The sequence below is a fragment of the Moschus berezovskii genome, chromosome 10, assembly GCF_049115385.1.
Source record: "Moschus berezovskii isolate FMDL1 chromosome 10, NW_MosBer_1.0, whole genome shotgun sequence".
Classification (NCBI taxonomy): domain Eukaryota; kingdom Metazoa; phylum Chordata; class Mammalia; order Artiodactyla; family Moschidae; genus Moschus; species Moschus berezovskii.
The window spans coordinates 46,876,165-46,890,929 of record NC_142469.1 but is presented as its reverse complement, the minus strand read 5'-3'; the positions used below and the strand labels follow the sequence as shown (position 1 = coordinate 46,890,929).

General features: G+C 39.3%; 1 protein-coding gene across 5 annotated transcripts in view; it reads left to right on the top strand.

The window, feature by feature from the left end:
* ARMC2 (armadillo repeat containing 2) overlaps positions 1–14,765 on the top strand; it is a 121,520-nt gene that overhangs the window by 40,927 nt on the left and 65,828 nt on the right. For all 5 annotated transcript variants that reach the window (XM_055433532.2, XM_088840642.1, XM_088840643.1 and 2 more), the window contains 4 exons: positions 404–502; positions 5,818–5,993; positions 10,607–10,709; positions 12,020–12,243. In XM_055433532.2, coding sequence (XP_055289507.1) covers positions 404–502; positions 5,818–5,993; positions 10,607–10,709; positions 12,020–12,243 — 602 coding nt within the window. The remainder of the gene's footprint in view (positions 1–403; positions 503–5,817; positions 5,994–10,606; positions 10,710–12,019; positions 12,244–14,765) is intronic.

The following is a 14,765-nucleotide window of genomic DNA, read 5'->3' as shown; positions in this document are numbered from 1 at the left end:
CATTTTCAAAATCCTTGTTCTTTACATATCTACAGTTTTCTATTTATTTTATGTTGTAGAGGGATATGTTTAAAAAGAAAAAACAAACAAGCAGAAACAAGCCAGAACTCCAGAGTGCCTCACTGACAGTAATTTCAACACTTACAAAGCCGAAGACTTTATGCACTGTCCCAATCAGAGTTTAAAGTTATAATTTCTTTACATGATCTTTACTGAGTTTAATTTGGTTTGATTAGAAGACATGTAATTCTCATTAGAATTGGTTGGGTTGGGGAGGGGGCAAAGTGTAATGTAATTCCGGAGTTTATTAATTTTAGGGATGGATAACGAAGTCTCATTGGCAGTGCTCCAGTTGTAATTCCTTTTTCACGGCTCTTTCTCTTGTTCTGTTTTTCTGTTGCAGGCTCAAAAGCCAACTTGCAAGAAAAGAATACAGAAATAGAAGTAGATGAAGTATTTTGGAATACAAGGATTGTACCCATTTTGCATGACTTAGAAAAAGGTAAAAAAAAAAAAGTCACTTTAGATCGAAAATATCTGCAGTTATTTATATGTTCCCCATTGCCCTGATATTTTCAGTACACTTTGTCATTTCTGTGAACTTGTTCAGAAACAAGTGAAATCATCTATTTACCCAGTAATGTATGTATTCAATATTACATGTAAACCTCATTTTAAAATTATACTTTAAATACCGCAAGAGAACCTGCTTCTAAAAGTCCCTTTAGAATATAAATTACCACTACTTCTGCCAAAGGAAATGCCAGTTTGAACTCTCTGGAGTGGTAATTCATGAATAACAGTGAAAAATTAAAATAGATTTCAATCCTTTGAAATATTGGCTAAGTTTCATAGATTGGCATCCTTGGCAGGTATGCCCATGGCTTTCTAGATCCAAGTGTATACAGTTGGCCCTCCATAGCTTCAGGCTGCACATCCACAGATTCAACCAGCTATAAATGGCACTTTATTCTGTGTTGGTTTGAATTCACAGATTTAGAACCTGTGGATATGGAGGGCCGACTATACATTACCATTTTATACACAGGACTTGCGCATCCATGGATTTTGGTATACTCAGGGGTCCTAGAACCAATACCCTGTGGCTCCTGAGGGAGGGCTGTATATCCAGTTTTCCAAAGGTTGAATATGGTTGTCAGGGATGCCACTCAGAGAGGGAAGGGGGCTTGGATGTGCCCTGCCCTTGAACTCTGGAACGCTCCAGTAGTGAAGTCCTGTAATCCATGGGCCTCTGCCAAGGTGCCCCTGCTCCCTGCTTTCTACCCCTTTGCCGCTCTTCAGGGATTCCACTTCTGAAGTTGAAATGGGCTTCTCTGGAGCTGCAGTCCTGGCCCACAGCACACACGAGGCCCTCATTAGCAACTGTGGAACCAGTGCCCCTTGGATGAGCAAACCAGCATGGTAGCCACAGGAAGAAACCCTAGGAGAAGCAGGGTAAATGAGTCCTGGCCACCAACCCACCAGGAAAGGTGTGCAAAAGACCTACTTCCTTAAAGGTTCGAGTGGCCTCGCCCACCCTGGCCTCTCTGAGGGTGCTAGGTGGCAAAGAAGAAAGCAGGGCAGGTGAGGAGCAGCACAGAGGCCTGTCTCAGAGAAGGTCTTCAGCTGGAAGGATTTTAAGAGGGTTCTGAGGGCTCTGTCACCACAGAGAAAACTGAAGAGTTTGGCATTCACCATGTAGATGAATCTCCCTTCTCAGGGGATGATTCGATGCTGAAGAATGGTATCTCTTCCGTAGACAGATTGAAAAACAGCAAACGGTGGCGGGACTAAGTTTCTTGACCCTTTGAGATTCCTTTTTCTTTCTCTCTCCTTTTTTTCCTACTCTTTTTGGTGACATAATTTCAGACTTACAGAAAAGTTGCAAGAATAATGCAAAGAAATCCTGTATACTCTTCCCCCAGATTCCAAAAATACTAACATTTTACCATGTTTGCTTTATAATGCTTTCTCCCCCTTCCTCCCTCTCTCCCTCTTGCTGTCTTTTTCTCTGTACACTCCCTACTCAACACACACACATTTCCCCCCTTTTTCGAACCATTTGAGAACAAGTTGCCCATAATGGCAAAGTAGTTAGGAATATGACACCCCATATTCCTAAGTACCCTGGCATGTAGTTTTAGAAGTAAGGGCCTTCTATTACGTATATGGAAATCACCATACAACACTATACAAACCCAATTTAGATTTTGCCAGTTATCCTAGTAATTTTGTTCATAGGAAAGGAAAATCCTGAATAGTTACTTGTCACGTCGCTTTCATGATCTTGATGTACTTGGGCACAGGCCAGTTATTGCATAGACTGCCCCCACACATTGAGTTTGTCTGGTACTCTCTCACCATTTGATGCTGGTTAGGTGCTTGGGCAGGCGTGTAGCCTGAGTGGGGCTGTGTCCTTCCTGGGTACATCATTATCAGGAGGCACGGGATGCTGAGTTGGTCCGTTACTGGTGATGTGGGCTTTGATCACTGGGGGAAGGTGGTGTCTGCATGGTGTTTCAATGTAAAGTTACTGTTTTTCCCTTTGTAATCAATAGGTCTCTTATGGGGAGAAGTTACTGCGGAGTCTACCTTGCTTTCTATTACTTATCAAACTTTCACCCACTGGCTTTAGTCCCTTGAGGATCTTGATTGCTTTTAGGTTCAAGCTGTCTTTTTGAGGCTACCTGGCAGTTATAACAAACCAACTGGTAGAAAGAGGTATTTTGATTCGTAGTTTAGAATTTGACCCTGGAGCCTTCCTTTTTAATTTCTTTTAAGCTATAACAGCTACTCTTGAGTAGAACCCAGCAGGCTGAAGAGTGTGTGGAGGGAAGTATTAGAAAAATACCTTGACGTCTACCCTCTGCCATAGAGTAGCCTGCAGCCTGGACTTGGGGTTTGTGAAGAAACTGCCAGTAACAGAAGAATGAAACAACAAAAGTATTTTTCTTACAATAGAGCTCAGTTTTTTTCCTTTTATTTAAAGTTAGTCTCAGTCATTTCCCATCAATTCATTTTATTTAAGTGCTTAACTGAAAGGCATGGAAGGTTACTTAGCTATTGAGGTTTAAATTTTTTTCTTAGATGTTATTGTTGAAAAGAGCTAAAAATGGCCTGAGTCATTTCCTTCTGCAGGCGCACACTTCCTCTATGCGGGCTTTCAAGAGCACATTATGGTATTTATTTAAGATTGGTTTCCTACTTTTAGATTTTGTGACGAAATCTATCAGAGATAATGTTTTTCAATTGAATGTCTTACGCCTTGGACCCTCACATTTCCCCTCCTGTGCTACTTTGTGTGGTACTTTCCTTCCGTGTATGACTTTCCGTATGGCTACCACTTTCAAAAATTGTTTTCCTCAGAATTACAAAATGAAGTGCTCCCCTGCTTCCTAACTAAAGCCTACTTTTTATTATCTTCTTTGCTAATACTTGGGGTCTCCCTGATAGCTCTGTTGGTAAAGAATCTGCCTGCAATGCCGGAGACCCTGGTACGATTCCTGGGTTGGGAAGATCCCCTGGAGAAGGGATAGGCTACCGACTCCAGTATTCTTGGGCTTCCCTTGTGGTTCAGCTCATAAAGAATCTGCCTGCAATGTGGGAGACCTCAGTTGGATCCCTGGGTTGGGAAGATCCTCTGCCAAAGAGAAAGTCTACCCACTCTGGTATTCTGGCCTGGAAAATTCCATGGCCTTACTGTATAGTCCATGGGGTTGCAAAGAGTTGGGCATGACTGAGCAACTTTCGTTTAACTTAAGTTGCTGATACTCACCTCCAAGTAATGGTGACATGGTGACATTTTGAGATTTTGTTCCACTTGTGCCTTCATTTCTCAGAAATGAGCATTATTCTCATAGGAAGATATTGATCACTGTTTTCATCAATAGGCATATTATTAATAGAAAGTGCATCTGCGTTAAACTGTGTTACAGGCTGTCAGTACAGTATTCTCTGTACTGTGCACTGTCGGTATGAAGATGTCTAAGACGCGGTTCCTACCCAGCATATCTCTGAGGGCACTGGGTGTCACACAGCGTGCATACGTTGTTGTTGTTCAGGTGCTAAGTCATATCTTACTCTCTGTGACCCTGTGAACTGTATAGAACATCAGGCTTCCCCATCCTTCACTATCTCCCAGAGTTTGCTCAGATTCATGTCCATTGAATTGGTGATGCTATCTAACCATCTCATCCTCTGCTGCCCTCTTATCCTTTTGCCTTCAATCTTTCCCAGCATCAGGATCTTTTCCAGTGAGTCAGCTCTTTGAATCAGGTGGCCAAAGTATTGGAACTTTAGCATCAGCATCAGTCCTTCCAATGAATATTCAGGGTTGATTTCCTTTAGGATTGACTGATGTGATCTTGTAGTCTAAGGGACTCTCAAGAGTCTTCTCCAGCACCACAATTCAAAAGCATCAATTCTTTGGTGTTCAGCCTTCTTTGGAGTCCAGCTCTTACATCCATACATGGCTACTGGAAAAACCAAACTTTTACTGTATGGATCTTTGTCAACAAAGTGATATCTCTGCTTTTTAATATGCTAAGTTTGTCATAGCTTTTCTTCCATGGAGCAAGCATCTTTTAATTTCATGTCTATGATCACCATCTGCAGTGATTTGGGAGCCCAAGAAAATAAAATCTGTCATGGTTTCCACTGTTTCCCCATCTATTTTACATGAAGTGATGAGACCATATACCATGATCTTATTTTTTTGAATGTTGAGTTTTCAGCCAGCTTTTTCACTCTCCTCTTTCACCTTCACCAAGACGCTCTTTAGTTCCTCTTCGCTTTTTGCCGCTCGAGTGGTATCATCTGCATATCTGAGATTATTGATATTTCTCCCAGCAATCTTGATTCCAGCTTGTGATTCATCCAGTCTGGCATTTCACATGATTACTCTGCATGTAAGTTAAGTAAGCAGGGTGATAAATGCAGCCTTGATGTGCTCCTTTCCCAATTTGGAACCTGTCAGTTGTTCCATGTCCAGTTCTAACTGTTGCTTCCTGACCCACCTACAGGTTTCTCAGGAGACAGGTAAGGTGGTCTGGTATTCCCATCTCTTTAATAATTTTCCACACAGTCAAAGGCTTTAGTGTATTCAGTGAAGCAGAAGTAGTATTCCCTTGCTTTCTCTGTGATCCAACAAATATTGGAATTTGACCTCTGGTTCTTCTGTCTTTTCTAAACCCATCTTGTACATCTGGAAGTTCTCGGTTCACATACTGCTGAAGCCTAGCTTGAAGGATTTTGAGCATAACCTTAATAGCATGCGAAATGAACAGCATATATATATATGTGTGTGAAAAATAATAGTATTTGTTGAATGTGGCATTGTATACCTTTTCTGGAGGAGCCAGAACATAAACAGGGCCTTGAAGGACCAAAATCAGTAGGGATGAAGGTAAGGAGAACATTCTGGGCCCTTGGAACTGTGTGATAGAGGGGTGAAGGTGGAGATGCAAAGCAGAAGCTTCCAGGGCCCTGAGCAGAGCCCTGGTGGGTGGCAGGCAGCAGGAATAAAGGAAAGCCAGTGAAATCGGGAGTTCCCCTCCTCAGTACACTCTCTGAAAGACTGTGTGTTCTAGATAAGCTAACTGATTAGTAAAGAAGTCAACATGGTAGGAAATGGAGCAACAAAACAGAAAAAAAAATCAGATAGATGGAAATGAAAAGGGGAAGAAAAAAACATAGATCAGGAATTTGAAGATGTTCAGGGAGGTAATTATGGGGTTTTGTGTACACTGTCTGTGTTTGACACACTCGAAAACTTGACCTCAGTGAGTAAGTTCTGCTTTACTCTCTTTGCCCCAACAGAAGAAAACATTGAAATGGTCTGTGCTGCTTGCACACAACTTCATCATGCTTTAGAGGAAGGAAACATGCTTGGAAATAAATTTAAGAGAAGAAGTATTCTCCTGAAGACCCTATATAAACTAGTTGATGTTGGCTCGGACTTGCTGAGCCTTAAACTTGCAAAAATTATTCTAGCAGTAAGTTTTTCTTTTCTCTGGTCTCATAGACTGTTGCACATACAAGTTCTGTTAAATGCTTTGTTTGTAAAACATTACAAAGAAAATTAGAAATGCAGTGTGTTCATTTAGAATCTTGAAAACAAAATTGAGGTGGTGAACTGACATCCCAGAATTTGACCAGAAAGTACTAAGGAAATAAGGCTGAGTACAGAGAAAACGTTCAAACAAATAAATGCTCACATGTGGATTGTGGCAAGTTTTTTTTTTTTTTCCTTAAAAATAGGCAAACACGTTCAAAACAGAAACTCAGGTAACTTGACTGGAGATCAGTATCAGAGAGTGCAGACTGTGGTTTCTGCCGGGTGCTTGGTGCTTCTGTCACATGGTTTAATAAATAACTTCAGATAACGTGGGCTGTGGACATAGTAGCCAGGTGCTTTATGAGGCCAGGTGAAACAGAGAACCAGCTGCTTTGTGGTCACGGGAAGGTGGTCATAGAAAGCTTCTGTGAGGTGTTAGAGAAAAGGCCAGACACCAAGTAAAACTCTATAGAAACTCTGTCTCAAACAAAATGATATCATTGTTTGAGTGCAGCCCTTTGTGGTCACAGCCATAAACAGTTGGAATCAAAAGATAAGACACAATTATTATAGAATGTTCTAAGAGAAAGCCGCTAAAACAAATGAATGAAGCTTTGTTTACCTGGTTTCAGAAAAATAAAAGCTATTATGTTAAAACCCATAATTCATATAATTTAAAATCTTGGAGTACACGGTGAAGGTGAGCGCTGGTATACTTAGTGATGGTTTAGTGAGGGTGCCCACTGTCCCTTATTTCAAAGTCTTTCATAAAGTCTTTACATATTCTCTGCAGTTTTGGAGGGGGTCCATTCTTATTTAGCTGCCACCCTAAACTGTTCACCCTCTTTGTAAAAATGGTGATATTATATGTGATGCAGAAAGCAACATTTCTTTGAAATAGTGATTTTTAGTAGTAGTTTCATCCCCTCTCATTGGTAGATAATTGATCAGTCAGCGTTAGTGAGAAAGAAAAGGTACAGGGAGGATGTACTGTCAGAAGTTATAAGTAGAGATGAAAAGGTAACTGCATGCCTGCCCAGTTTCTTCTCTGGCCCTGGATTTGGGGGCCCTCCTGGCCCGGGAGAGCCCCAGTGTGAGACGGAAGGCTGTCTTGGTATAGCTGCCCTGGGCAGGACCCAAGCGGCCAGTTGCCCAGGGACTGCCTTGGTCTCTTATCAAGATCTGAGACATTGTGCTCTGTAACAAGCCAAAAATAAATAGAGAAAGAAAGAAGGAAAATGCCATGAATTTGTTAATACTCTGCAGAGAAAATATCATCTTGGTTATTAAAGGTCCATTCAAATTAATTGTATACATGGCACAATTTAACTACTTTAGGGCAAAAGGATAAGTGATCAGCCAGGCAGTGAACAGATTCTGAATGAAACATGTTTAGATAAAGCCCTTTCTGTGACACTGACCACCTTGCTGAATCAGGGGCAAGACTCCTCCAGGCTACAGTCCAGAGTGCAGAGGTGGGTAGGCCGTCCCTTCTGCTTGACTGGAACCTCAAGGTCAGGAACAACCTTCAAGGCCAAGTTCAACTTCCCATCTGCCACCAGAATCTTCTATAATACTGCGGGCAAGGCATTGCTTCCCTTAGACCTTGGTGATGGGGTTCTATGTAAATTAAAAGACATCATAAAAAGCTGTTGAAAGAAAAAAATTGACAAAAAAGCTGAAGATAATAGTACTAAAATTTTGTAATAGCCTCTTCTTTCTGCTAATATTGACTTTATCTACCAGTTGACTATTATAATTCAAACATTTAAAGTTATTTGTAGTTTTAAAAAATCCAGTGAGTATACTGTTAGTTCAGGTTTCTTGCATTTTTGGTTAAGTGGGGCTTTGCCAGACAGCCATTTTCATTTTAACTTTTGTATCAGAAAAACTAACAAAAATGTATCTGCCTATTTTATGACTTCTTTTTTAAGAGTACAGACATATATGCAATGTGTGAATACAACTATATTCGGAAAAGGAAGACAATCTAGCACCCTATACAAGGGGAAAAACAGAAAAGTCAGCAGTGATTATATATAGTGGCAGTGTTATGAGTGATTTTTAAACTTCCCTTTTCTTTAATTCTCCAAATTTGCTTTAAATCAAATAAACTACTATGTTTAACATAAAAGTAAACTACCCCACTGCAGGAACCCACTTGGCACCAGGGATTCTTGACACTGGGAATAAAAGTGAATAAAATAACCCCTGCTCTCCAGGCCGACCATGTAGCAGCAGAAACAGAGATTAAACACTTTGAAGTGCCAACGGGGCTGATGGGCACCGTGAGAAGAAAATAAAGCAGAGTAAAGGGAATGGCCCGCTTTGGGAGGAAGTGCTATTTTACCCAGAGTAGTTGCATTCCTCACAAACAATGTTTTACTGTCTTTTTGTGTCTCAAAGTCATAATTTTATAGTTACCAAAAGAGAAGGTATAGTAATTTGCTTTGAATGTAAACTAACCTTACAGCAGGCCTGGAAATGGTGGTTTGTTGGGATTTTTTTTTTTTTTAATGAAAACTCTGACACTAGGTGTTTTTGTTTATTTGTCCTCTGCCACTTTTTACTAAAAATGTAAGACTTGGGAGTGAGGTTAGTTGTATTCGTTCATTTATTCAACAAATTTGATTGAATACATAGCACCGGGTACCTTCCACACACAGAAAGAGTGATAAACCATGGTTTTGACCTCAAAGGATCATAATGTAGTGGAAGATTGCCAGCAGATTAAAGTATATTCCCAGATGTAAAGAGCAATATATTTCCCCTGATACAGATTTTTTTCCTCTCTAGTCACTTTTTTTTCTTCTGGGTTTTTAAACAACAATTTAAAAATACTAATCATTAAAAAAACTTTTTAAAAAAGTTTCCATTTCCTCTTTTCATCCTGAGAACAGAGGAAATTTCCATTCTGCCCGTGTGACAGTTTATGAGGCTTCCACATCTGAGCTTCTCAGACTTGAATGTGCACTCAATCCCCTGGCAAAATTGTAAAAGGCACATTCTGGTTCAGTAGGGCTTCTGGGACCTGAGATCATGCATTTCTAATACATACTCAGCTGATACCGAGATGAGATGACATGACCCGTCTGAGGAGCAGACTCCGCGGTTGCAAAGTAGAACATGTAAACCTAATCTGCAGGGTTAGCTATGAGATGTCATGAAAACGACCAGAGCAGGAGGGCAGACAGATAATGGATAATGCTTCATGGACAGTACTCACCTCTCCCTTCCTTTCCAGCTCAGGGCTAACCACACTCACCTTGGTATTTCCTACAGGGAACAGCTGGAGAAGGAAATGGCAACCCACTCCAGTATTGTTGCCTGGAGAATCCCATGAAAGAGGAGCCTGGTGGGCTACAGTCCATGGGGTCACAAAGAGTCGGACACGACTTAGTGACTGAACAACAACAGGGGACAGCACAGTGCCTGGTAGACAACAAGAGCTCATTAATATTTGTGAATCAAACACAGAATGAATCTTTTAAAAACATGTGTGACAAATTCCATTATCTTTGTCTTTTTTACTACATGAAGACTCATTAGTAAACAATATTGAAGATAATTTTAAGGATACTTTTTAATGATAAAATAATGAACCATATGTCATCTTTTTCACACAGATATGTTTGTTCAGATGACCTCATTCCTACATATTTTACATTCTTGCAATGAAGGCACACAGTATTTCCATCTTACAGTAGATGTCTTTTTATGCATAGTGTTCAATTATACTTTTGTGACTGCTTAACATGAATTGTATTGATGTTCCAGTTTATTAAACTGTTCCCAAATAGTGGACATTTAGGATTTTTAATTTTAATTTTTACTACTTTACATAAGTATGCAGCTCATTTTGACCATTTGACTCAGTTGTCCTAGAGTATTTTTTTTAAGACTGTACTTCCTTATTGCTTAAGATACTTGAATATTTTTTATGTGATTTAGAAGGTAATTTTAACCTTTGAATGTTACTTGTGATTATCTCAAAGCATTTCAGAAATAGGCTTAAATAATAAATACATATGTGTTATCTAATCAAAAGTATTACTTTTTCATTTTATTTTATACAAATGATAAATAGAATTATACTTTTCCCCTTTCTTTTCTCTCCTTCACCTCCATGATGTATTCTTTTCTAGGTTAGTTTAATCTGAAATTTTAGTATTCATCTTCCTTTATTTTGAAAGTGGTTACTCCATTTAATTAAATTTATCAACATCAGCCCTTTCTTTTCCCTCAAATATTCTTTAAAAAGTAATAATTTCACATATAAGCAAGAGGCTTTATGAAATAAGAAATAAATGCTTATCATTAAAATGTGCTTACTCTAAGTATCATTTATATTGTATTTACTATGAGTGAGTTAATTGGATACCATAGTTGGCAAATGTGTGGCCAAAACTTTTGAAAGTTGATTTCTTTAGACCTTCTTTTTATGTTTTAGATACACTCTTGCTGCACTTTCTAAATTAGATGTTCGTGTTGAAAAATTACAGCGTGTCTTTATTTCCCTCTGCAATGGTAATGTGACTTCTTTCTCTGCAGCTTAAAGTGAGTGGAAAGAATCTTCTTAATGTTTGCAAACTTATATTTAAAATTAGCAGAAGTGAGAAGAATGATTCTCTGATTCGAAATGACAGCATTCTGGGTGAGTATTATTCAGCACTACCATTGAGCAAATGTTACACTTGATTATGAATGAAAAGTTTGGAGAGCAAAGTTATAGTTAATGGTAGCTGGAATATTTTATTTTCTTATCATACGCAGAAGTTAGGTAATGCCTGGTTTTTCTCTGTCCTTCTCTTGTGTTTTCCATGTTTCACTTAATGTATCCTTTGGAGCCTAGGAGGATACCCTGCTATTTTTTTAAATGCCTGTAGTAACAATATGTAACTTTACAAAGTGTTTCCTATTTAAAAATTTATTTCCTGGTCTTAGATCTACTAAAAAATTACATTTAATAGCACTTGACATAACTGACATTTTTGATCTTTTGATATGGTAGGAATAATTAACTTGGAAGACATATATAACTGTTATAGAAAATTGACATCAAAGTGTGTCAAATGTTTCAAATATGTGGGTGGGTATTATAATACATCCTAACTACCTAGCTAACAATGTGTAACTCTTTATATATCCTTAAATAATTAAGATGCTTAAATATTTACCTAAACAGAAATCTTTTGTGAATTAGTACTGTTGATCTAAGGCAACAACATGGAAAATACTCTAAGTCCTTTGTTAAGGATAAATGATCTTTTTTTTTTTAATCCCAGCAGACAATGACAAAGCCAGTACTGAAAGAAATGTATAATGCTGAATCAGCTCATTGAGAATAATAGATTAAAAATAAAGATTTTGACAGATAATCACACTGACTAAGAAAAATTAATGTGAGATAGGCATAATTAGCCTTATCAGAGCTGCCTGGATTACCCTAAAAGCTAGTACTTGTATGTTATTTGGATGGATGTTCTTAAGTTATCTTAGGGAAGGGCAGATGTTATATGTGAAGCAGCCTTTTCTATGGTTGTGATATTTTTAAAAGTTCCTATCTTGATTAACTTCCTATTCATACAGCAGCCAGTATATTCTTAAAGGTTTGTTGAAATTTAACTCTTAAATTACTTTAATTACTAGTTATTCTGTAATAAACTGTTTGTAACCAATAATAAAAGTTAGCCAATATTAATAAGAGGCTAGGAATGGCATCCAGTTAAAAGAACACTTTCTTATTTGCGTATTAATAATCCCATCTTTTGCTGTCATTAATGTTACAGAGATTTGTCTCATAAGCTTTCTTCTTTATGCCTTATGAGTAACTCTTAACAAACATATGGACGTGGATCCTGGCTAACATTTTACAAATCGTATTTGATGTTCACATACAGTGCTTAATCTCTCTCTCTCCAGCAGTTCTACTGATACATTTGTAATAATTCATCTTTTTGACAGAATCATTATTGGAGGTCCTAAGAAGTGAAGACCTGCAAGCTAACACCGAAGCTTTCCTGTACTGCATGGGGACCATCAAATTCATTTCTGGAAATCCAGAGTTTCTTCATGAAATGACTGGCAAAGGTGCTGTTGAACTATTGATGAATCTGATAAACCAAGTAAACGAGAACACCAAGAAATCTGGGACATATTTGCCTAATTCAGGCCACTTGTTGGTCCAAGTAAGTATTTTACTGGAAAGTGTTAGACTTGTAAAATTAGTTTTCATGCTATCTAATATCACTTACCTGCCAGGTGGGTGTAACAGGCGGGCTGTTATCCACACCCAGGTGGGAGTGCTTGGCCTCGGGGATCAGGGCGGCAGTCCCAGCCCCACCTCCGCCCTGTGTGTGCCTGTTTCCTCTGGAAAGGCTATTCTGTGGCTTTTTACATGCTATTGCCACTGCCCTGCAGAGAGAGCAGGCCTGAAGAATGAATCCTTAGCACCTCTTCAACTGCATGTTATAATCGGAATTTTAACAGGCAGACTTTGAACTTTCAGAGTTTCTTTTTTATAATTGTATTTATTTGTTGTTATTTTTGACTGCTCGGTCTTGGTTGCTGCGCGGGCTTTTCTCTAGTTGTGACGTGTGGGGGCTACTCTTCATTGCAGAGGTCTCTCTCTCATGTTGCAGAACACGAGCTCTAGGGCACGAGGGCTCAATAGTTGTGGTTCCAGGGCTCTAGAGCACAGGCTCAGTAGTTGCGGCGCACACACGGGCCTAGTCACTCTGTGGCATGTAGGATCCTCCCGAATCAGGGGTTGAACCCATGTCTCCTACATTAGCAGGTGGATTCTTTACCACTGAGCCACCAGGGAAGCCCCTAACTCTTGAGAGATTTTTTTTTTGTCGGTGTAATAAAGTTTTATTAAAGTATAAAGGAGATAGAGAAAGCTTCTGACATAAACATCAGAAGGGGGCAGAAAGAGTACCCCCCCGCTAGTCTTCAGCTGGGTGTTATATAGTCACTGCTAAGTCGCTTCAGTCGTGTCCGACTCTGTGCGACCCCATAGACGGCAGCCGACCAGGCTCCGCCGTCCCTGGGATTCTCCAGGCAAGAACACTGGAGTAGGTTGCCATTTCCTTCTCCATCTTGAGAGTTTTGAAGCCAGGTCTAGGCTGGAGATTGTTCACGATGATTGGTAGCTCCTGTCATGCATCTTTTATCTGCAATAAAGATTGGAAGTTAATGCCACTGAGTGGACTGCTGTTGAGGGGATATGTGGAGGACACATAGGCCAGAGACTACAGGAATGATGGTAGCAAAGCCAGATGCATTTAGAATGACCAGGGCAGGAAGAAAAAATGTGTATGTGTTAGTTTTATTACTATTGTAGCAGATTAAATCTCATAGTCGAATTACTTTCATTGGAGCTGCTTCAGGTCTCCATTCTTTAGATGAGACTGTGCTCTTTAATAACATTTGGATATCAGTTAATAGTATCTTTAGTGTAATAATTTATGAGGTTTGAAATGTGCTTGTCAATTAATAGGGATTGATCAAGGACTGAGTGCTTGAAGCTTTCATGGAAGGCATGTTAAAAATTAGTTTTATCTCCTACTTTAAGATGCTTAAAGTGTTAATGATAATTATTAATTTTGAACTTTGTGGTCTGTCTCCATTTTGATAAAGACTGTGAAAACCTCCTTCTGTTATGAATGATTAAATATTCTACTTGATGTGCCATCTTTTGGCTGCTGCTGCTAAGTCACATCAGTCGTGTCCGACTCTGTGCGACCCCACAGACAGCAGCCCACCAGGCTCCCGTCCCTGGGATTCTCCATGTTTTGGCTAGGAAGACTTAAATAAGAAACATTTTCATCCTGACAGTGTTATTGAGTTATTCAAACTTTCCCTCAATGGAAATAGTTATTTTGGTTATATAATTAGGTTTCTTGTTAAAATGCAAAAAGTAAGAGTGCAAAAATCACCTGAATTATTTTCACTCTGAAGTAATGTAGCTCCAACTTTTAATAACCGTTCTTCCATGCGTTTTACATGCATATGTATTATACACACTTGCTGCTGCTGCTAAGTCACTTCAGTCGTGTCCGACTCTGTGTGACCCCACAGACGGAAGCCCACCAGGCTCCCCCGTCCCTGGGACTCTCCAGGCAAGAACACTGGAGTGGGTTGCCATTTCCTTCTCCAATGTGTGAAAGTGAAAAGTGAAAGTGAAGTCGCTCAGTCGTGTCTGACCCTTAGCGACCCCACGGACTGCAGCCTAGGATTTTCTAGGCAAGAGTACTGGAGTAGCTTGCCATTGCCTTCTCCTATTATATACACTTACAAATGTATAATTTGGCTTTTGACCATGAACTTCTTCATTCTAACAGTTGCTTTTGCTTATTTTGCATCACCCTTTTTCCTCCTTGTTTCTCCTCCTGGTCCACACGACACATGCGCTCAGCACCTATTAATACACCCACAGGTTTTCAAAAATGAAATATGCTATTCATGTCTCTTTTTTCATTTAACAATACATAGTAAAAACTCTATGGACTTATTTTATTCTTTTTATTGGCAGCATAATATTCTGTGGTGAAAATATACCTCAAATTCTCAAGCATTCTTCTCTTGAGGTACTCTGCTTTTAATTTTTACATAAAAGCTTCTAGAATTCTTGTTTTGTTTTAGAAAGCTCTTTCATAAGTATATAGTTGTCCCTCAGTATCTGCAGAGGATTGAATCCAGGACCTCC